We start from the raw sequence: 23,851 nt of genomic DNA, 5'->3' as shown, positions 1-23,851 counted from the left end.
CGATAGATTTTTTTAGCGTTGTTTTGTTTCGCAAACTATGTCCCTTTTCCAAATTACTTGGCTTATGCTTTAAACTCTTTTGCTATACTTCGAAGGTGCCGCTATCGTGTTGTGTGTATGATTTTTTTTGTTTTGCTAAATATCTATTGTTTGTAATATAATGTCTACTAACTTGTAATGACGGTTTCTTGATGATTCTGAGCTATTTACAGTGATTTAAATTTACCGTCTGTAAAGTTTACCTTCCCGTGTTCTGTTGCACGTTAAAGTATTGCTTGCATGATTATAGTAAAAGGCAGTACCCGCTGTTTATCGTCATGCGTCGATGTTGGCGCCGTAAGCACTCGCCATTTCATCGCTGGACGCAACTTTTCCTTCGATCTTTGCCACTGCGCTCACAAGATTATCACAGAACGGTCTCCATGATCCACGGTACAAACTTTGATATTCGCGTGCACACACCGGGCAGGTTCGCCTCCGCACAACCGATGCCCCACGAGATGATACCGGCGAGGAAATAGTGCCCATCCTTTCCCTTGACCTGTGTGGAGAACGAGAGAAAGAAAACAAACAGAATGGTTAAGAGAAAGCGAGCGAAAGAAAAACATAACAACCAACCAAAGGTGAACTACTACGAGTCGGTAATATTTCTCGCATCGAATGCACCGGGCGCTTACCTGCAGCGGTCCACCGGAATCACCCTGGCACGAGTCCTGACCGCCCGTCTCGTGGCCGGCGCATAGGAAAATGTCCGGAATAAACTCGTGCCGACCGGCGCGCAGGAACATCGATTTGCACCGGTCGTTGCTCACTATCGGCACGGACACCTACGGGGTGGGTGAAAGGGGGAGAGACACAAGGAAAACGAAACCGTCAGGATGAGTTAGCCGGGGGTGGGAAAGTTGAAATAAATGGGAGCAAAATGCTTTCCCATGAATAATAAACGGCAGTCATAATTCAGGGGCTGGAACGCATCTGACCCGCTGGAAGAATGCGCCAGCGAAATGTTTGCGCCGGTCGAGGATAAGGCGAACGATGGATAGGGCAAACAGGCAGTATATTTCCACCCAGCTGGTGGGTTTTTTTTTCATTTTTACTTAAATTTGTTTTTCATATGGTTCGTTACTTTAACCGGAGATTTATTATGCCACATAAGTATTCTGAACGTACTGAAGTTGAACTTGAAATAAAAGATTTATAATCCCTTGTCCATAATGCCTTCACAACTCGTCCAACACTGCATATGTGAAATAACCTCTTTCTGATAATTAGATCAACTCAATCCATCCTTCACAAGTCACAAGTGTCCGAAAACTTTGTGCAACCCTTGTGTAATACGCGCAATAAACTTTTAATTAGTGTTCTACCGGTTCTTCTACCCCCATCACCGAAACCACAGGGACCTGGGTAAAACATTAATGATAGGCATCTATTTCGGAGAAATTTCCGGCTCCTCGCCGGCCAACCGGAAAACCCCGGGAGCGATCTTCTTGGAGCGGTACCAATTAATTATCAATGAACAGCGGGCGAAACTATCGATGCCTCATGGAGGCGCCCGGTGCTTCCATCGCTTTTCGGAGGCACGAACCAGCATTGTGCCTGCGCCGGTAATGCGCCGGTCAACCTTCCAACGGTCCCGTACGGCCGGAACTAATCAACATCAAGCTTAATTAATGGTACATTCCGGGAACGCCCGGCAAAGGGCACATGGGCGCCCGATGCGTGTAGAGAATGCGCTAAATGATTCTACGACCGGACGCTTCACGGGTCGCGAGGCGAACCTTATAAATGAAGCACTTAGCCGTATGGTAGTGCTCGAGTACGGTTACAAATAGTTGCACAATGATTACACTGTAAACACTTACACACTTTATTGGGAGTGTAGGTTTTCTTGAGATGGTTTCAAAATAAATCCGACGAAGGAATGAAACCGAGAAATTTAATTTATAAAATTTTCTAGTTTAAATTTATTCAAATAACAATTTCTAATTATTCTGTTGGAATGTTTTTGTTAAATTGAATCATTCACTATATTTTATCTAAACAAAATACATGATATTTTTATTTTGGTTTTCCTTGTCTCAATTTCAGTCCGACTCATTAAATAACATAGGAACACCCTCGAGTTCACCCCTTTGGTGTGAGAAAGCTATCACTCGTGTCTACGATAAACATTGCAACTAATCTTCCCCCCAAGGGTTGACCTTCCTTAAGTTTCAGTCAGGTTTCGTGCAAACACAACCGTAAACATTGATACAGATGGCAAGGAAAAACATTATAGAAAGAAACACACCCCCAGCAGAGCCTTTGAACCGAAAGGATTACCGAAACAACACTCATCGACTCATACACGCACAACGCACAAAAACTCACAAGACCCGCATAAGCTGACGCCCGAAATATTTCGTTCGTTTCTCGGGCGACGAGCGCCGCACGCTCGGATCGGCATCTCCAAGCATCCACATCAAATGGCTCACGTAGGACGCCGGCCCTAAGTCCGCCGGTGTAGGCCGCATTGGGAAAAGTGTGGGCAAAGTTTTCATCTTTCTCTCTCTCTCTCTCCTTCAGGTACGATAGTTTCGTTCAGGACGAAACGCACCTGTCCGCCCTGCTGAAAACCAAGGACGTCGTGAAACCGAAGCCGAAAGTGAGCTACCGTGAAAATGACAAATGATGGCTCGTTTATTCATCACCGAACTCGACGCCGGGCTCATCCTGGCAATCAATGGCCTTAGGACGCGGTACGGAAGACACCGGTTTGAAAACGACGACGCATGGAACTTCTAAAAGCCCTGACAACATCCCACGCTCGGGAACCGATCGTAGCGGATGGGAAAATCTCCTCAGCCGGGCGGTACTCTTGCCGTAAAGGGGTTCGAAAGTTTCCCAGCTATGAGCGATGGTATAATAATAAAGCGAAAATGATAGCACCGTGGCGTAATACGACAACTTGGGACATGCTACAGCCGTCGGATGAAAACGGAACTGAAGCATTTTGGTGGCGGTTGGCTTCAGCGTGCTGTTGAAAGTGCACGGACCAAGCTGTCCGGGCGAACTGCGATGACTCGGATCGAACGAAAATCTCTTCTCGCCGACACGCTGATTGAAGAAACTGCTTCAAGAAGATTGATTGCTTTCGGATGGGCGAACAATTAAATCCAATCGCACCGCACCGACTTCGCCCAATTGGATTTAGTTCTTCAAACCCTGGTTGGCCTGGAGTGAATTGAAGCTTTCACTCCTTGGGCGAAAAATATATCACGATGCTTCTGCTCATCGTCCCAAAGGATCTATAAAAATGAAAGTGAGAAAAAAATGGAAAGAAATCGCTTGCTCGATCGTCGCCATGATTGGTTATTTCGCCATCCGTCATAAGCAAGCAAACATACTCCGTAATTCAATATCGGACCATCGTGTGTCGTTTGTGGCTTTTCCTGGCACCTCGGACCGATTGACAATCATCTTCACTTCCCAAATCGTGTCGCGCGCGTCGAAACCAAACACTGGTACACATTTCCCGAACATGGCGAACGTTTCACTATTTGTGCATGATAAATGGATGCTTTTGAAGGCCGCAAATGGAAAAACGCGTCAACAAAGTTGTCGGTCGAGATTGATTGAAGGTTTTTCATCGTCAATTGTCGCTTGAACTCAATTGATTGCCGAGCGGTCGGTACACTTTTAAAGTTTCTGCTTCTGCTAATCAGGAAGTGATTGAAATGGTTTTCATTCTTCCATCAATCATGCCAATATAAAGTAAATTTATTTTGTTTAAAATTACGAAACAATATCAACCTTGAAATCTTGCGAAAGTAAAACGTTATCTTGCCAGAAAAAAGACACCCTGCGGTCGTTTTTCTTCGCGACGGTGTTATTTACAGTCACGTAGTTTTCTTAGCTCCATTTTACAACCCACAAAATCATGTTCCAATGTCCCCTGTTAGTCCCCCGAGGGGAAAAATAACGCTTTCGTAGAAGCCACACCTTCGATTGGGAGTCGAAGATTGTGGCAGAAGCAACGTGTTTCAGAGCCTCGGATAAATTACATCGTACCATCGTTCACTCCGTCGGCAGCTGTAGGCTCTGGAATGCGAAAGGAAAAGCTCTACGCTCTTTCCATCAACGAGTCTTTTTCATCCAGTTCGTTTAAAATTGCGTCGTTTGAAAATCAATACTACAGAAATGCGGGGTCGTTTCGTGTAAAAAATTGTCACCCCGTAAGTATCTCCGATGGCTCTTCAAGCTGCATTATCCTTCCTCCCAGAGATGAGGTGAAGGAAATACAGGAGCAAGGGAAGATTTTCCTTTCGCACTAAACTAAAAGCATCGTCTGGTGCCAACGCGTTCGAGATTTTTTTTTTTGTTAACAAATCATTCTGTCGCTCGAAGCTAAGCCCGCGTTTTTCTTTAACTTCCGCAATCTCTATGCCCCAGACTTTGATACTGGTCGGTAGGTAGCCTGCGGTCCAGATTTTGATAGCGATCTGCTCTCATACAGGCAATCGTCCTATCTGCCCTCGGATGTGCACAAAGACTGGAAGAATCTTTTCACACAAATATAAAAATTCAAGGACCTTTGAAGCGACTTCGTTACTGGACCAAACATTTCGAATTGAGGATAAAGAAGTTTCCAATTCCTTAACAAGCTAAACGCAAGCTATCCATCAGATACCGTGTGTATCCATGTGAAGATATTTATTTGAATTATACGTTCCATTTTGTGTTCATTCATAAATTCCCATAAAGCTGCAGTTATTTCGAGCTGGTCCTTCTTTCCGCACGACTTTTCCACATGTGGCGTCGCTATGTGCAAACAAAATCGATGAGAAAGAAAGAAAGAATGTAAAAATACACACACGGGTGAAATGCTCCACCGGAATGTGTTGAAAGACATTCATGATTTTCCAAGAAAATGAGCGAAAGCTATGTCACACCATGGATAAAAGCGTTGTTGGAAAATTTTTCAATCCACTTCCGGTTAGCAGCTTATCGTAAAAGCTCCTTTTTTATTCGCTTGCAGGTGATTCCGGTCTTTTCCATCGGCCGACGATCGAGGTCCTTTTTACATCGCCCGGCAATCCAGGTGGAATTTAGGAAGGTCCCTTTTTTCAACCGGGTGTCAATAATGGTTGGGGCACGTGCACGTGATAACATCTATGTTAGCTCGTGGGATACCGTTTCCCGGAAAACCAGTCCAAGAAGTCAACACCTGACCGGAGTGCCTCGAACAAACATACCCAAGGACAATAGTTATGAAGCTGGCACGAACCGAACCGCAAGGAAGGAATTTTCAAAGAATGACTCGGAAGGTGAAATTCTTTTAACATTCTTCAAATAATAGGGCAGCTTAGGTTTTTCTTCGCTTTCAATTTATCCTTTGGGAGCTGGGAATATTAAAACGATAAATATAGTATTTGTCATATGTATTGATAAAGGTTGTGACACTTCGTTTTAATCAAACAAAAAACTAGCTTCACCTAATATGTCTTCTAAATATGCAGGTGGGAATTGATATGAAATAAAATTTGTCGAAAGTTTCACAACAATATTCCTAGTGTTAAATTAAATTTATAACACATTATAATTCATTTCAGCTTTGCAAATTCTCATAACTTGTTAACCTAACTATTTAGAAGCTTGACGAATCGTTACGACAATGTATAAATTTGAAACAAAGAAACAACAGCATAACAGATTAAGATAACAATCAAATAATGCAATCAAATGGAACAAATACCACTTCTCGCGCAATGCGAAAGATAAAACGATGCGATAATGTATTCAAGCCAAACGGAAAACTCCAACAAGATTGATAATCATCGGCCCGGCGAATGGTTCCATTTGATCCTGCTTAGCATGAATCGAAATGGGGAGTAAAATTACGTGAAAGAGCGTCAACGGCAACACTTTGGCACTCCTTATTTTCCAACCTCCTCCTTTCGGTAAATTTAGCGCGAGAAGCAATCGCTGTTTCCCTCTAATTATCATATCTGGGAAAACTGTGTCCCACAAAAACCGCGCCCCGCTTATCTATCAGGCAGGGTAGGGTACACCGGAGCGGGTTCACGAGGAGGTGCCCATAAAATGGCGTGAAACAACTTTAAGCAAAACCCCAACACGCGACACCCGCATCCCCTCCCCCCCTACAAACCCCTTCCCTAAGCCATGCGGTGGGAAATGCTCTTGCTATTTTCCCTTTTTGCTTTCGGTTTTCGCCAACCCAGTTATGACACCCGGCAGAAGCGATTGCAGCAAGGCCACCGGGCGGTAATCCAGGATTATGGCTTTTTCCTGCTTCTCTCTACCGTCGCTCTTTCTGGCGCACCAATTTCCCTTGGCGCCGTTTGTGGCGGGAAAAACCCCCGCAATCGGTGCCACCCAAGCTCTTAGCTCTCGCAGCTAATGGCCAAACGTGCGGCGTCGCCGGTGTTTTATTGAAGTCGTTAGATGGATGGTTGAAGATGTCAATGCGACACACCGTGGTAAAGTGGTTTGCAGAGGAGCACTCACGGAAAAAGATCTTGCAGGGGAGAAATGTTCCTTTACGGTGTTTTCCATTCGTTGCTCATTTTGTCGCTTTACATTGTGAGTTTGTTTAAATGGTTATTTTATTGTTTTCCAATATATTATCGCCAAATTAAACAATATCTTAAATTATTCTCACTGTACTCAACATGAATAGCAATCAATTTAGTTACATAATAATTAACATAGTTCGATCATTAAACTCCTTAATAATCAGGCAGTTTTGCTCGTAACATCATTTTTATTATTTACCTTCCACATACTGGAACCTCTTTGTGCGTAAGCCAACTCCTTTATTTCATCTCCTCCAAGATAAATGGGGCGCTCATGAGGTCACGAAAAATATTTGCCATCTCACCTTCAGCCAACTCCATTAGTTGACGGGGACTTGGGGATTCTTTAAGACTTCCTCAAGGCACCAAGCCAAACGCTACGCAGCCAAAGATCCGTCCTTGCGCCAACCATCAGCATCATTACCGGCATCAGAATTCGGCGCGGGAAGGGAACAATGTGGGAAGCAATTTATTCATTTTCTCACAGCGGAGTTTTCCTCCGATCGGAGCTATCATTATTTCCTTTCCTTATCGACAGCCATCCAATGGCATTCCATCCAACGGCAGCGGGGGTTTGAAATTTCTTCATCGACTTTCTAAACATTTTTTTCCCCCTCATTTCGCTCGGAAGAAAAGAAGTTGACTCACTCCTTTCTAAAGTTTTGCAACCGAAATGGGAAAATGGTTTCCCCAGTCCCTCCAAAACGACGAACGGTTCGCTTTCTTGGCGCACAGTTGACGAGCGGATTGATTACAATGCATTCCGCAGCGACAAAATGGTTGCGCTGGCAGAATGTTTGAAGAATTCAAAGGTTGAAAGGGTTCTCCAAATGATTCCCGGGGCCCATTCTTTGCCGCCGCAATCATCGACGAACAAACGGAAGCCATTCGGGTGTGGATGAATGGAAGAAAACGCGCTGAAAATGGGAAGAAAAATGGGACGCAGTCTCGGGGAAAAGAGAAAGAGAGAGGGACTGGCAATATTCCGAAGGATATGCAGGCTGAAAAAAAAGACAAGCGGGGTTTCTTTCTTGACGCATCTCAAGCAGGAAATTCCCTTTTCCCATGTGCCTCGATGGTACGGATGCCTGTTTTACGCCGTAAGGAATCTCCTCACTGCAACCTTGGCACTGGCTCAGCGGTTGGGAAAGGTTCGCTGGAAGCCATGTCGAATGGAAAACCCGTGCGGAAAGAAATGAAATATGCACAACGCATCTTTGGAAAGCTCGTGGGACCGTTTCTTGGAAATTTTCCGAAGCACCGCACCGGTTTCTTCTGAGGAGCCACTATGAAATTATTTAAAACTTTTCATTTGATAAGAACGCGTCAGCGGAGAACGAGACAGGGGAGAAATGGCCATAAATAGCAGCCTTTAACATCGCCTATTTTAAAAACCCATCCGGGCGTGTTTATTTAATTTAATTAATTAGGAAAATTTCATCCAATAATAAGTGGAAGGTTTTGTCGCATTACGACGAACCGTTCCGTTTATTTACATTTCAATTAGTGAGAAGGTTTCGCAAAACAACTCCAACGCACACTCATTCAACACATAATCCATGCAATTTCCTCAAAACGCTTTGCCACGTTAAGAAACTCGCGGGAAAACTTAAAAACTATAATCTTCCGCCCGGAGCACCGACTCATTCCGGTATCAATTTCAAACCCGGAGGGCATCTCGGTGGGAAAAACTCATTCGGAAAGTTTGCTGCACGAACGCTGCCAACCTTAGCCCTTCCGCGTATCCGGCGCCGGCGTCGTTATTCCTCTCGAGTCTAATCAATTAACACCACTTCGGTTTTGGGCTAAAGTTTCAGCTACCACCGGCGAAATTTACGTTCACTTTGGCCTCGCACTCGGGGTTTCCCGTTTCGTCGCCGGGGTGAAACTAAATGCTTTTAAAAGTTTCTACGCGCCAAAGGAAAATATCTCAACGGAGCCAATACACCGTCAGGGTGCGCGTGGAAAAGTTGCGGATTTGATTCTTTTTCGTCGTTTTTCTCCTCATCACCAAGCAGCAGGAGGGGGCGGGTTTCCCGGGAAAAGGCTTAACAGTTCGACAATAATCATTAGGGTTAGTGAGTTGCTGAGGTGGGTATGAATTGATCCTGTTGCGATTTGCTAAAAGCAAAGGGTTCTGAAATGCCTTCAGTAAAAGTAAGCTTAAGGGTATTGATCTAGTATGAGCCGGGAAAAGGGAAAACAATTTTGAGGAAATGGTTCCTCGAGAGCAAAAAAAGAGCGCGAACAAAGAAACAATCAGAAGTTCTTGTACTTAATGTGTTTTTCAAGTGAACCTGCTGGGCATTTCCTGAGACTGGGACAAAAGGTTATATGAAGGTGTTTTTGGTGGGACGCTTATGTAATAGAAACATCATGACTTCTGATGCAGTTTATATTTCCTGTTTTGCAAAACCCATTTCAAAAAAAATAATTATATATGCAACATGAGTTTGTTAGTAACTTTAGCATTCGGGATTCTTTCAACTTTCCAATCACACTTCGCTGGAAAATTCGATCAGAACTTCGAAGAAATGTAAACCAAGTGTTGGCTTTGTTTTCGATGCTAACTAGAAACGCTCGGTCAAACGCCACTGGACTGCGATAAATAGCAAATGTGGCAAATATGTGTTTGCTGTGGCCGGCCGGGATCTCCCTCCCTCACGTCATAAAAGAAATCAATATCCGACACCCAGCAACTCTGCTAGAGACCAAACGGGAAAACAAATGCAATCTGGCTCCGAGATGCTTTCTTCGATTCCCACGGACGGTTTCTCCGCGTGTCACCGCCCCTTTTGGTCATGATATAGGTCAAACAGCTATTGGATCACGTTTGGCAAACAACTCAAATTGCCAGCGGAAAACGATGCCACCGGGCACGATTGACCGGAAGGAAGCGAATGTACAGCACCGAAGGGCGAGCGAAGACAAGAAAAACATATCCTTTTTTCGCCATCCCATCCCGTGCTTCCTCCGAAAAAGGTATCCGTAGGTACGTGGGAGGCCGGCCGGATAAGCTTTTACTAGCGGCCACTCTAGCGCCGGTTGTAACCGGTCCCCATTCTCCTCCGGTAACCAGGATGAATTTCATTTTCCCCCTGCCTTTTGACTTCTGTCATTTTTTTTTTCCTCCTGTGAAGCAACTATCGATTCGTCGTTAAGGAAAACTTTTCGTACGACTAACGTGAGATATTGCCCGAACTTGGCGTGCGACCGAACTTTAGCATGGCTGATTCGTGTCCAAGATAAGCACAAATCACGACTTTCGTAAAGTCATTCTCGCCCTTCTTTCCCTTTCCGAGCGGGCAGCTTCTCCGTAACTAGAGAAAACGCAACGTAGAAACACTAGCTTTCCCAAATCACGCTCCCTCACGTGCAGCCTTTGGTGAACTCGAAAAAGCAAAGGAAGTGTCAGCCATCTTACGGTTGGAAATCGAATCAGTTCGAAACACGATTCCGAGCGCCCAACGGACGAAATGGACGAGTGACGGGCAGGAGGTTTCGAGTTGTTCCATCATCAGCTCGTCGGCTTCGACCCGACGTGATGATGTTATCGGGGTGCTTTAATACATACAAACGAGCGGCAGCTAACGACTTTCTTCGGCGCACAAACACACACACATACAAAATAATGCATGTGAAAAATGGACTAACCTAAGATCGAAACGTGGAAACGAGCTTAGAAATTCCCCACTCGTACGATCTTAATTAATTCCAGCGAGGCGTGAACCAGCATCTCGGTCGGCGTTTGGCTTTTGGCCCGTGCCACACGCTAGAGAATTGTATCTATTTCGGTTCGTTGGTTTATGCATACAAATCTTGGCCAAATAAATGGTTTAGCATCCATGGGCTGTTCAAAAGGTGAAAAACGAAAAACCAATCGTGGAGTGTTGCAAAAGGAAAATAAATCTTTCTACCTTTTAGGAACAGTATATAACGAATTTTAACAGATCTTAAAGATAATTCACCGGATCAGAAAAGTCAATTGAGATGAAATAAAAATAAAAAAAAAGTTGCAAGGCCATTGAAATAATGACCAAAACCATTATCATATCATGGAAGCGAGCCAACAAATATGCAACATAAGAATCATGAAAGATTTGTACACAAAACTTCACCGTGTCTAATGATTTCCATGTCCCCGAAGGGACAAATATACTTTGTAACATTCTCCAATTACTCCGTTTCATCCTTTTTTCCGGAGAAACAACATAAAAGCCCTGACAACGAGCAGGTTTCACTTCACCGGGATGATTGCTCCCAAGAAGAGAGCAAGGACGAAACAGACACGCTGCATCATATGTCAAATTGACACACAATAATTTTCGTTCACGCCATCGGGTAAGGAAGCAGCACTGCACGACCGAAAGACAAAAAGGTCCTAGTGAAGGCGTTTGGCGGTGTCGTCTCATCGTTATCGAACGGTTCAGACGAGCTGACAGTATGTTGGAAACATTTGACCTTTTTTATACCAGTGTAACCAGTTACAGCAATGACGATGGCATTTTCTGTTCGACATATGCTTCAGCAACACTATGTATTAAACATTGAACCAAACTGTCGGGAAAAAGACGAAGAGCAACTTCATACAATTTTGTTGTTTCCTGCTGTTTCATATTTCCTCGAATCAGAATATTTGTTCTAAGTAATGGAATCCGCTTACCAGGGGCGTAATCAACGTTTCAATTAGTAAGAAAGCAATTAAAATTGCAACATCCATTAAGAGAACAGAATGGATAAAGTCTCGTGCACAGTCTGAGAAATTTATTAAGATTCTCAGCAGTGCAGTACTTTCCCAGCTCCAATTTACTCTTCCTATGTCTTGAGTGTCGTGTTAATTAAAAATGCTTGCGTGCTAGCATACAGACTCTCAGGTTTGAAACAAAATATAAAAAAAGTTCTCTATCTAAAAACGTCACCTTTAAAAAAGAAAAATAAAAAATCTTTTAAAAGTGCTGGAAGCGCTACCTTCATTGCAATTGACAGAGTGAGGCTTGGCAACGAGAAACGCGACTCATAATTACGATACCGGGTACGAAGCTGGTGCTCTATGAATGCACTCGAACAAAGACTATATGCGAGACACTTTGTCCCGTGCTTCTCTGCGGATCCGTACGATTTTGTTTTTTTGCTACTCAATGTGTAGAATTTTTCTACAGACATAAACGTTCATTCACCAGATGAGATTCACATTTGCCGAGTGACGTTCTTTTTTTATCCGTACGATCTTATAACACCGTCAGACACCGGTTCCAACCGGGTTTGAAGGGACAAAACGTTCGTGGTAGGACCGGTATCTTAATGAAACTTTTTGCTTAAGCTCGAGACCTTTCATGTTGTAGACAAATGAAAATATCTGCAATAAGTGTTGCATTTTCTGAAGGAGAATGCTTCATGCTTAGTTTACACGGTGCGCAAAAGACTGAAAATACACGCAAAAATATCAGTTTTGCTGTCACTTGTTTTCGTTTTGTGTAGACATTACTATTCGCGAGCTCATCCAAATAAAGCACATTTGATGTTGATTTGAGTGTTTCACTGCAAAAGTAATGCGTTTTTTGAAAATCTATTTTTCACTTGCCCACCAAAAACCTTATTTTAACAGTTGACTGACCAAGTGACAACATTTTGCTGTTTGCAATGGTTGCTTTGCGCTTCTTGTAAACTTGCCATCGGAATTCAGAGAAATATTCTACTTCTGCTGATTGAAGATGCTGATTGCAAAATTTGGTTCGAAACGAGACAAATAAATAAGTTTTGATGTCAACCAAAAAGTTCAACAGATATAATAAACGAATAAACGTAAAGCGATGTGTGAAAATCGAGGAAAATTGCCGTGTATCAATGTGGTTCCATAACCAGATTTCACAAATGCTCAAGAATGCCTCAAGAATATCCGATTTCATGAGAATCAAGTGACACAAAGCGATTTGGAATTCGGAGAATCGAATTGTCGAATGACAGGGCACAATGTTAAGAAAGAAACGATAAGCGGATATTTAAAATACACTTTTTTGCAACATAACGAACACAGCTCCGCATATTCCAAAGAACCCATTCTTGCCAGACGGTGCTTCAAATATCAATTTGAAATTTAAGACGTTGTAGCCATATGTGCGAGGGAATGAAATGAAAGCGGCAACAAGATGACATGTGCTTTATGGGATTGGGCATCGTTTTCCTACCTCCTGCAGCACCGACGGCAGCGTGCCTCCCTCGCTGAGCCGTCCCCAGCCGGTGACGGTGGCGTTCTCCCCGATCAGCAGATCGTCCGTCGCCGGCAGGCAGATGGGGCTGATGTGGGGCGCAAAGACGAGCGGCTGCTCCAGCTTCACCAGCGCCAGGTCGAACTCGTACGTGAAGAAGTTGTACTTCGGGTGGACCACCTTGCGCGCGACGCCCCGCTCGATGTACGGCAGCTGCTCCTGCACGTGGGAAAAGTCGTACTCGCCCACCCGTATCCGGATCTGTGACGTCAGCAGGCTGAAAGAGTGACGCCCGGGGGGCAAAGGTGGACAGGTGCAATTAGTGAAAAAGCCGCACGGGTCATCCGCTCGCCGCCGCCGGACTTACTCGTCGACGCAGTGCCCGGCCGTCGCTATCCAGTTGTCATTTATGACAGCTCCGCCGCACCGGTGGGTACTCGAGAAGCCGAAAAAGGACGTCCGGCGCACCGACACCTGCCAGGGCCAGCGCCCGAAGGGAGCGTTCTTGCCGCCCACTATTCTCGTTTCCGGTCGGCCCATCGTTTGAATGCCGCACTCTGTTGTTCGGGAAGAAAATCGAAATCAAATCGCATGAGACGGACGGGAGAATCCAATCAGGCGCGCCCCAATCAACGGGCCCATTATGTTTGACCCACTGCCGGACTTACCAGCGTTTCTTGCTGCGGAAATGGTGTACCGTCCCGGGGCCGTCGTGTAGGACGCTAAGGACGGCGATACTTCATCGACGTCAATCACAGATGGTGACACGGGTGCCGGGGGACCTGTTGAGCTGCTGGCGGCGTCCGTGCTGGTCGGCCTCGCGGTGGTGCTGGTGGAGGTGGAGGTCGACGTTGTGGTCGTCCTTCGGGTGGTGGTGGTGGTGGGCCTTGGTGTCGTGGTCGTGGTGGTGGTCGTGGTCGTCGTCGTGGTCGTGCTGGTTGTGCTTGTGCTGGTACTTTGCTTGGTCGGCTTGGCCTTTGAACATAAAAGAACACGTTAAGCTCACACCCTACAGCTTTCTGATGCTTAAGCTCTACCCCGCCAACATAAGCTGCCATTCGCAGATTGCAGTCAGAACAGATTTGACCTACATTTCATTGGTCAGTCAGCAAAATATTCACAAGCCATTATAAAACAATAAATTCTCCAAAATATATAAAATCAACGAAACCTGAAACTCTTTTCCAGAAAAATAAACAAAGGTTTTAAAGAGCTGTCGGTAGTAAACGGTCGCCTCGAAATCCAGATCAGTTAAAAAAGAGGTCGAAGCAAACCATGTGAAGAGAAAAAGACTGTGGGAATATTTTTGACAGTTGGTTTGAATTTAGTATATTTCACTTACTGAACAAGTAATTGCGGCGTTGGGTGGAAGGTTACACGTGAGAAAAATCTTCACACTTGATTGCGGCCATATCATAGCGACCAACAAGATCCATATCCCATAACTTTGCACCGAGGAGCACTTTTGACTACTCGGGATATTACATATTTTACGACACTATCCGCGAGGCCATGTGTTACAACTGAAACACTATGATCCAGACATCCAGGTTACCTATTTCGTCTAAGATATTCTTGGGAAGATCTGCTACATAATGCAAGAATGTTTGAAAACAATTTGTAAACCAACTGTCAAACCAACATTTGTAAACCATTGTGGTGCAGAAAATAGCTTTGCATCGACCTCTGTATTTACTGTTTGTGTTCTAAATCGACTAAATTGATTCACTTGCGTTTTAAATTTAAAGTAAAACAAGACAAATATACCTCCCCTGTACGAGAGGACTGACAATCCACGTATACAAAAGAATAAAAGTCTCTTAAAGGGCAAGCATGATCAAGAGGTCGTTACGTCAAGAAGAAGACATTGCACACTAACAATATGGTGCAATTACTAAGTGTGAATTTTATAACATTGTTTTCCATTTTTCAAATCGCGAGTTAGAGAAAACTATTCCAGAAAAATATTGCAAATTTTCAGAAGTTAAACAAATTAAATTTCAACAAAATATCCTACCGATGGTTTTGGTTTCAGTGCGGTGCTTTGAATGTTGTTCGAGATGGACAGGATCGGCTTCTTGGACGGTTTGTTCGGCTTCGGGGGCTTCGTCCGCGTGATGAAGCTCGGCTCCGTCGTGGCCTGCCAGTGGGTGGTGAAGATACCTACCGGGCAAACGGACGTCGGAATTAGAAGCTGTTCAATATAGGGAACCTATCGTACAAGGCGTCACTCTTACCGGTCGCTACGCTGGCCGCCATCTCTTGGTCCGCTCCCGACTGCTGCTGTTGGACCGGGGTCGATAAGGTAGAATGTTTATTTACAGTGCCCTCTGTTGGCTTTTGACTAAAGTGATTGCTGCCGGTGACGAAGGAGCCACCCCCGCTACTAACACTACTGGAACTACTAATGCCGTTGTTGCTGCTGCTGGTGGAAGCATGGCTAGGCTTGTTATGGTGATAGGTGTGGTGCAGATTCGACTGCTGGTGGAAATTATGCGACGGTCGTATCACCAGCGTTCCACTGCCGTTCGGTCGATAGATGGTTGTGTAGCCGTTGCTACTAACGAAAGTGCTGTTTTAGGAAGTTCGAAGTTCAGGTTTCACGTCGTCGGGTTCCATGGCAGAGGGGGGTTTCCGTTGGCGGGGTGGTGAGTTGTCGTGTGCGTGAGTGGGAGTTTTGACCACAAACCCAGAATGATCCGAACCGAACCGAGAGGGGGGAGGAGGAAACGGTAGATTAGGTCAGAAGGCAATGGATTACGGTGCGTTACTCTTGTTGTTATAAGTTTAAGGGTTGCGCCTCCGGGGCAAACAAAGCTCCTGGGGATGGGGGAGACCTTACCTTGGCTTCGGAGGCTTGTACTTGCCACCCGTCGAGGACGGCTTGGGCCGGTACGTCAGCGTCTGGTGGTAGTTGTGCGTGTTCTGCGGTATCACATTGTCGGTTAGGTTGTGCGAGCAGCAGGACCCGAACATGAACTGATCCATGCACATGCCCACGTGCTGACCCTCGGACTTGATGCATTCCCAGACGAACATGCACGTGCCCTCGATGCCGTTCACCGCGCACGGGTTCGGGTTGATCTTGTAGTGGTTATGGCCGGAGCCTGCCGATGCCGCGCCCACTGCCGCCACTCCCGCCACCGCCGGGGCCCGCTCAGCGATCCAACAGCAGGCCGTGAACAGTAGAATCGATGCCTTCCATCGACTCCACATGGTGGAGATTTTTAGATCTGCAACAATATGCGAGAAATCAAATGGACTATATGAAAATCATGGTTTTAAAATAAAAGATTTATTCCGTAAATATCCAGCTTCTTCCCTAGCAGCTAAGGGTTAACGGTTCAATCCTAGAGTCCCACTCGCGACCCGAGATCATTCACCATTTTTGGTCATCCCTAAGCGATGGCGTCATGTTGTTCGACCTTTTTCTACCGTCCTTCGCGGGAGTTCATACGGAATCAACAAGTTGCGTAACGTCTCCCCATGCGCCCGGCTTGTGTTTCTCTTTCTCTAATGCGGCGTTAGAGCGAGAGCTAAAAATACAACAAAACATGGCCTACCGTGGGTCCCTCGTGGGGTTTGTTTACAATCAACCCCGGGGGGGGGTTGGAGGTGGACACAACGAACCCTTCGTGATGGCGCTCGACAAACCATATCTTCCGTCGGCTTCTGCTGCATTCGTGCTGGGGTTTTCATTCACGCCAATGTGGGGACAATATTATGCTACTAGCATAATAAGGGAGGTTTTTTCTGTATACTTTCCAGAGCATATAACTCTCACCACTCGATGCAGCTGCTCGGATGAACCGCGTTTCGTGGAACCGCGCGGTTCAGAATGAACGTGTCTGAGAGCCTTTTCTTGTGAATGATGCAGCGTTGGGGAACACCACGCGGTCATTTCACCCCGACGCCATGTGTTGGGATGCGCGTGGTCGACCGAAATTTCTAGATATTTCGCGTCGTTTGTTTTTTTAAATCAAATTTGTTTTCGGTTATGCCGGTTCCAGAGGTTCAGCAGAGAAATGCATTGCCAAGGGCTGACGCGCATGTCGAGACAAAAAAATAAACAGTCCCTGTTTACTGCTCAACTTCTATTCCCGTCGCGTATCTGGACACAGGAAACGGTGCCAAACAATTTTTTGTATCTAGAGCACGGTGTTGGGAAAGTATTCTATTTTTGACCTCCTTTTTCATGCATATAGTAAAAATTGAGAAAAAATGAATACAGGTCGTATGATAATGCTAGTGACACACGCCAATAAAAGTACAGCACGGTTTCAATCGTATCTTAAAAGGCACAGACGGATAATAAAGTGGTTTATCATTATTTATGCATACTACGCAGAGTATATGATAATTTTCCCACATACACTTAAGCAAAACTATATCGCAATCATCGCAATGGAAATTATATACGCCATCTGTTGCATCGTTTCTGGCTCCCATCCATAGAAGGATACGGTTGAATCGATTTTTCTAGAATATTCGTAGATGTTTGTCCTCTTTCGAGGCTGTTAAAAAATAAGAAAAATCGTACAACATTTCATTTTAATCTGCCGTTGTGCCGAAGCATCAAATGCAATTCAAATTGGTTTATAGCCGCATTAGTTATATGTTCTACGAACAAGCCTATCTTTATTGCTTTTAGCAAATTACGGTAATTGTACGGGGTTATTATTATTTTATTTGATTGCGATGACATGTTATCGATTCGTACGATGCGGTGTATAAATCTTTCCAAACGAAGCGAGGCATAATTCACTTCAAATACTAATGACCTCATAGATTCATGCTACTATTCATAATTGCCACTCCAAGTAATGTTCCCAGAACGGTTGGTGCTACACTAGCCGTTCTTCATCTGACGTGCTGCACCGTTAACAACGTCCACCACTGTCCGTGAGTTCCTACGCACCGCACAACGCAGGTCAGCATCAAGGCCCGTTTCCTTGGCAGCAGCACGCGCGTTTTCATCGATTTGTGCTGCAAGGGTATTGTACTCTCCCGTAAGATGATGCCTCGCGGTCTCCAACTCGCGGGGAGCTCGTCTAATCGCGTCCAACAACGCACCGCTGCTGAACACAACTACCACCATAGCTACGGTCCATTCGAGCACAACCTATATACATTGGCCGGTTCCGAGCCGAGCGCGCTCAGTTGAGCAGTGGAACTCCCCAAGTGAACAACGCCCCAACGGATCGCGACCGCGCGGTCATAGTGCCTTTTTCTTTCCCCCATTGTGCAAAGTGCCAAGTAATAGGAATAATTGGTGTCGTTAATTAGCCGCCACCCGATTGTGCACGTGCCGAGACAGTTTTGTGACCTGCCGAGTTGTGTAAAAATTCTGCATTTTGAGGTGCCTTCGAACCGCTTCACGGTAAACCCTTCACTGCAAAAGCCGGACCGAGCGGTTGGTTTATGCAAAGCGAGCAAATAAAGAAACCGGTTCGCGTCAGCATCTGAACGCGAGCAGCTGAGTCGCGCGATCGCACACACAAAGCGAAGGGAGATAAGCAACGCAAAGAAACAAAAACTAAAGTGTCGTCTTACGAGACGCGTCTACGCACGGCTCAGCAAAGGGGGCAGCCCTGCAGCAAAAGGAACGGAACGAAGGTGAGACACATTTAGTGCGCGTGCTTCTTGGGGCGAACGATCTTAGGGAGGCTGTGGAAGTGGTTTAATTTGTGGTAAAAAATTCTTTGTTGCGTTCGTCGAAAGGCGAAACATAGGCGTGGCGAATTAGAGCACTGGTCTTATCAACTGCGCCGAAAGTGTGCTCAATTTCTTTTTCCATTCCCGTTGAAGGAACTGTTAGTCCGGAGAGGAAGGAGCCGTGAATAAATTAAATGTCTAAGTAAAAACAACATCGAGGAAGTGCGACGAAAGAAAGTGAGCAACACTGAGGCGATGGAAACAGGCAACCGCTACATCGAACGACGCTCTCTCGCGCAGGAAGTGTTCGTGGTCGAGTTCAAGCGTTTGAATCTTCACCAACATTTTATTTTTGCGGTAGCAACTCGGGCGGAACACAAAGAGGGAGACCGGACGACCACGCGCCGTACGCGTTGTTGTTGCTCAAGCAACTGCCACCCTCCGCCCCAACACATGGCCAAGGGAGGGTAGTGGAGTCCACATGTGTCGATAGGGGGAAGCAGCATCGGACAGCGGGACTACCGCATGCTTTCCGCGTGCACAGTTGAGGATGAGTCACGGCATGGAGCTGACCGTCCGTTGCTACACGCCCGTGAACATCGACCACCGTTGGCAGCGTTGGAGAAAAACAGAACAAAACAGGCCCTTGCTTTCCTCGCCGATACAAACAAAGCCAAAGTAACGGCAACAAAGGGATAATTGGCTAAAGACACCCTCGACGAGGCAGCGGGGGGGGGGGGAGGGTGCAAGTGAATGTTAGAGAATTAAATCCGCGACCCCACCTAGCGTGGACGAGTGTTTGGTTCCTCTTTTTTTGCGAGTGTACCCATCCAACTGCACGACATAGCAGCACAATGTTCGACTAACCCTTCGATGGGCAGCGGCGAGAAAAGATTTGAAAATATTTCTTTCCAAAAAAGATATCGCCGATGTAAATTTCATTAATTTCGAAATGAGGTTTATTGTAATTGAAATCAATAAGATAATTTTCAATAAGATAATATTATGACCATTAAGGGTTAATGAGGAAAAATGATATCATGTCTGGCAGATAATTTTCCAAACTAGCCAACCGTTTCCAGTTCGTTTGCCGTTGCGTGTTGGAAGGTTATTTGGTTGGGAAAAGTTAACCGTTTAACGCACTCCACTTTATCGCAACATCGTTTTCACGAGCTCGAGCGTGTGTTTTTCCGTTTGCGACCGTCGTTTGCCGTACAGTTCGACGTACGCCAAAAATGGGTGAAGTGTTTAAAAAAACACAAGGACATTCAAAAATAAATTGTTTGCGTATTTAAACAAGAAAATAAATACTGATACTACAACAAGTTTTAGAACAACCGTACAAAAAGGCACACAGCTGTATGCTTATGTATGGATTGACGAGATGATGATGCGATGTTTAATAGTTGGCACCGATCGGGTAGCGATCATTCTTGATAAATCAAAGAATACACAAACGCTCTCCTGGCGAATTGTAACGGACATGATAATGAGTCTATCGAGGCCGCCGCAGCCACAATTATCGAACGCTCCATAAAAGCCCCTTACGTCACAGAACATCACCCCACCGATGTCATGTGCCATCGTTTGGCCGGGAGTTTCGTAACGAAACCCCCCAATATATATGTACATCGCGGGAGGCTCGCACACGTCAGAACGACGCGACTAATTTGCATCTACTAACGTATGGTTTCTTGTATTTTTCCCCTTTTTCTAGCCGGGCTCAGAATAAAAGCATCCTTCAAGCACGGTGGACGGCCATTGGTCGACCGGCAGGCTCAACGGTCGTGGCCACCGGAAGTGGAACCCTATCTTCAAAGCAACGGGAGAACAATCGCGGTGACACGAGGCCGCCAGTGAAGTGCCTTGGAAAACGTGACTACGCAGCCTAAACGAAGCGGAAGTATTGTCGAAGGATCGTTCTGCACCAAAGTGCCCAGTGAATCAACGTTCCATTCTGTTCTCGTTTCGCACAAGAAAGGAACAATTCAATTGTAGAACAAACCGAGGGGTGTGACCGAGTTAGCGCGTTGATTGTGTTCTTTATTGAGTGAAATTTATTCCATCACGCGAAGAAAGGGGAATTATTGGACGCAGAGGTGAAGCAGGGAGGTATCGTTCGCGGGCAGGCCACATTCGTCCAATTTGTCTGGCCACCGAATTTCCCACAATTGGAGGCGTGCCCAGCCGTCGAAACCAATCGTCAATTAGCGGAGGTTAACTGGCGCGAATTCCAACCGTTTCGAGCACAATTCGAAAAGTGTCAAGTTCGAGAAAAGAAGCGAATTATTTTACATTATTGAACATTGGCAGAGAGTGTTACCTTAACCCTTTGGGAAGAAATTGTTGTGGAAAATCGAAAAGATAAAAAAAGCGGTGAGCGACGAAACGTAGTCTCCAACCTAGACATTGACTTGACGACAAATTGTTGTGTTTGCTCGACGAAAATAGAAACATCGCAAGCCCTTAGTGAGAAAAAAATGGCCCCAGCAACCGGTCGGTTTCGTCATACGACGGGGAAAATGTGCCCCGTGCCGCTCCTGCTACTCCTCCTCCTCCCTCTGGCCACGTTGCTCGCCGTCGCAGACGCTGCCAAGATACTGGCAATCTTCCCGGTGCCGCTGAAACAGCATCAACTTGTCTACCGACCGCTGCTCGAGGAGCTTGCCCGGCGCGGTCACGACATCGTGCTAATGACAACGGATCCGCTCGACCTGCCACCGAAGGGCACCGGAAACGGTACGCTCGCCGACCGGATCGAGCAGATCGATCTCGGCTTCGCCTACGGTTCGCCAGCCCTGGAGCAGCTGCACGTGGACGGGCTGGACGGGCGCGACATGCTGCGGAACATCTTCGACGTGATGCGCACCATCTCGGCCGAGGAGTTGCAACATCCGGCCGTACAGCGACTGATCAAGTCGGCCAGCTCGACCGAGCCCGGCAACCGGTTCGATGTGGTCATCGTCGAGTGGTCCGGCGTGACGCTGATGAACGCGTTTGCGGAACACTTCCGTGCGCCACTGGTTGGCATCGCGAACGGCGGGGCGTACATCAACGCACACGAGGCACTCGGCAACCCGAACCACCCGATCGGCTATCCCAGTATCTTCATGCCGTTCAGCGAGGATCTGAGTCTGCTGCAGCGCATCTCCAGCGTACTGTTTACCGTGTGGTACAGGTAAGTCATACGCTTACTAACAACATACGATGTCGACGAGAGGCAGGTGATATGCGAACCAAACCCAACGAGCCCCCCTTTCGCACACCAGTGGTGGGCAATTATCGCTGTCTAGAATGAATTATTCAACCCTGACATCGTAAAGTAAAGGCGAGGGAAAAACCAGCAAACCTGCAAGGAACCGGGTCGGGTGTTGGGGGCCTGCTTGGGGCAATTATAATTGAGCAACCAGTCGTTGTCCCTCGTGCTGCTGCATATGTTTCACCACTCGCTCCCACCTTACGATGTCTGCCCTCAAACGATTTTCTCACCCTCGTGCGCCGAACGTGCAAATGTGCAAGTCAGATGCAGCAGTCATAGATCCGAACGAAAGTAAAAGTGAGCCCGGCTGTAACCAATAGCTGTCTCATTCTTCTGCCGGTACAAACTGTGCTACAGAAGACGTTTTTGACACAAAAGAGGCTTTGAGTTTGTTCAAAATAAACGAACATTCTGGACCGCGGAAGTTTGCCTGGTTGGAAACTTGAAATGCGTGAATAAACACCCCAATTTCGTACGTTTCTCGGGGGTTCAGCTCACACGCAACACTTCTAGCTTCCTGGAATTGCGATTAGTTGAACCGCTGCTCCTAGCTTGGTTTTCCATCCACTCGGAACGGGCTGTCACGTCCGGTGCATATCCGGTTGTTGCACTTGAGCATGTGGTGCGTTTCTAGAAGCTGATATTTTCTCGATTCATTGTAGAAGGGCAACTTGTTGCGCAGGGTTTCGTGAAGTATATTGCATGACGACTGGAAACCATGTCAGTGCGTTGTCCAATATTTAAATCATGACCCTGATTTGACTTGAGAGTTGCATGCTAGATAAGTGGTCAGTAACGTCCTTTGTATTAGCAGTTGAACCTGTTATTGATAATGTTTTTTTTTATTTTTGTGAAGTAGTTCATTTTGACAAGATTAAATTTATGATGTGTGTTCAAAAACAAATATCCATTAGTATCTGCCCAACAATGAATCAATCAGCACATTTCAAAAACAATTCTAACGTATCTCTTACTTAATGGATATATCAATAATCGACCTTACAGACAGTAGGTTACGAGACAGCAAATTCCCTTCTGATAACAAACCAACCGTCCCGCACGATGAACTTTTGGCCCAGTTTGTCCCTCCGGCAGCATACGGTAGATGATAAGAGTTCAGATTGCTTTTATCAGCAAAATAAAAAAGAACTCATAGCTTAAAATCAATTCTGTGACATTTGGCCTTGATTTGTGCAGACTTTTGACAACCTTTTAATACACGATTAGATTTCATAACGTTCAAACTACGTCGCAATGAAGAAAATAATTACAGCCGAACCTGATGACGTAGGTGAATTGAGAAGCAGGGCGACTGATAAGGGCGCTCCCATTGGACAAACATGTTTTTCGCATAATATAAACGAGTGGCAAAGTAGCTGCTGGTGGTAATGGCGGTAGCGATAAGAAGCTGACGCCGAAATGGGTCTTGGTTTGCCGTAGAATCCTCTCCGTTGCTATCAACCTATAGCCCAACTAACCTTTGATGCCTTTTTGCACTGCTTTCCATCCTTAGATTCTATTACTACACGGAAGAGATTCCGGCCCAGAACGCGATCGCGAAGAGCAACTTTGGCGAGCAGATCTCGGATTTGCGTCAGATCGAACAGAACGCCGACCTGCTGCTAATCAATGCCTTCCAGCTGCTGGGAAATGTGCGCCCGGTCGGGCCGACGACGGTACACCTCGGAGGAATCCACCAGCGGCGTGTGGCCGAACCGTTGCCGGAAGATCTGGCCCTGTTCCTGTCGCACTCGGACGGCCCGGTCGTGTACGTCAATCTGGCCGTGACGTCAGTCGGAGCCCGTGTCGACAAGATCATCAAAACGCTGGAGCGGCTCGACCTGGCCAGCGTTTGGGCACTGACCGAGGACAGCGAGCTGATTAACAGCACCGGTCGGATCTACCAGTCCTACAGCGTCCCGCAGGAGGCTGTCTTGGGTAAGTAGTCGTTGTGTGTGATTAGCCACACTTCATTAGCCCCTTATTCTTGACGTCATAGATTAAAATATGGTTTGAGGACAGCTTACTCTGACGATAAAAATCTGTTCTGTCTTAGAAAAGAACAAAAACGTCCCAAAAAGTTGCGACACAAAAAAGTGTCTTTATTGACCTTAATATTTTGCAAACAATATGCGCAGTATAGTTTCATCCTT

The 23,851-nt window shown here is 46.0% G+C and overlaps 2 protein-coding genes across 2 annotated transcripts in view; both read right to left on the bottom strand.

Moving 5' to 3' along the window:
* Positions 1-23,851, bottom strand: part of LOC131259180 (small ribosomal subunit protein mS33) — a 162,771-nt gene that overhangs the window by 412 nt on the left and 138,508 nt on the right. The gene's annotated exons all lie outside the window — the stretch shown is intronic.
* LOC131259173 (serine proteinase stubble) overlaps positions 227-23,851 on the bottom strand; it is a 55,683-nt gene continuing 32,058 nt past the window's right edge. The window contains exons 3-10 of the mRNA XM_058260609.1: positions 15,627-16,017; positions 15,022-15,356; positions 14,802-14,947; positions 13,453-13,759; positions 13,152-13,341; positions 12,764-13,061; positions 678-827; positions 227-541 (exon numbers count right to left, since the gene is read on the bottom strand). Coding sequence (XP_058116592.1) covers positions 407-541; positions 678-827; positions 12,764-13,061; positions 13,152-13,341; positions 13,453-13,759; positions 14,802-14,947; positions 15,022-15,356; positions 15,627-16,017 — 1,952 coding nt within the window. The 3' untranslated portion in view covers positions 227-406. The remainder of the gene's footprint in view (positions 542-677; positions 828-12,763; positions 13,062-13,151; positions 13,342-13,452; positions 13,760-14,801; positions 14,948-15,021; positions 15,357-15,626; positions 16,018-23,851) is intronic.

Source organism: Anopheles coustani, chromosome 3 (assembly GCF_943734705.1).
Source record: "Anopheles coustani chromosome 3, idAnoCousDA_361_x.2, whole genome shotgun sequence".
NCBI lineage: Eukaryota > Metazoa > Arthropoda > Insecta > Diptera > Culicidae > Anopheles > Anopheles coustani.
This window is presented reverse-complemented; position numbering and strand designations above follow the sequence as displayed.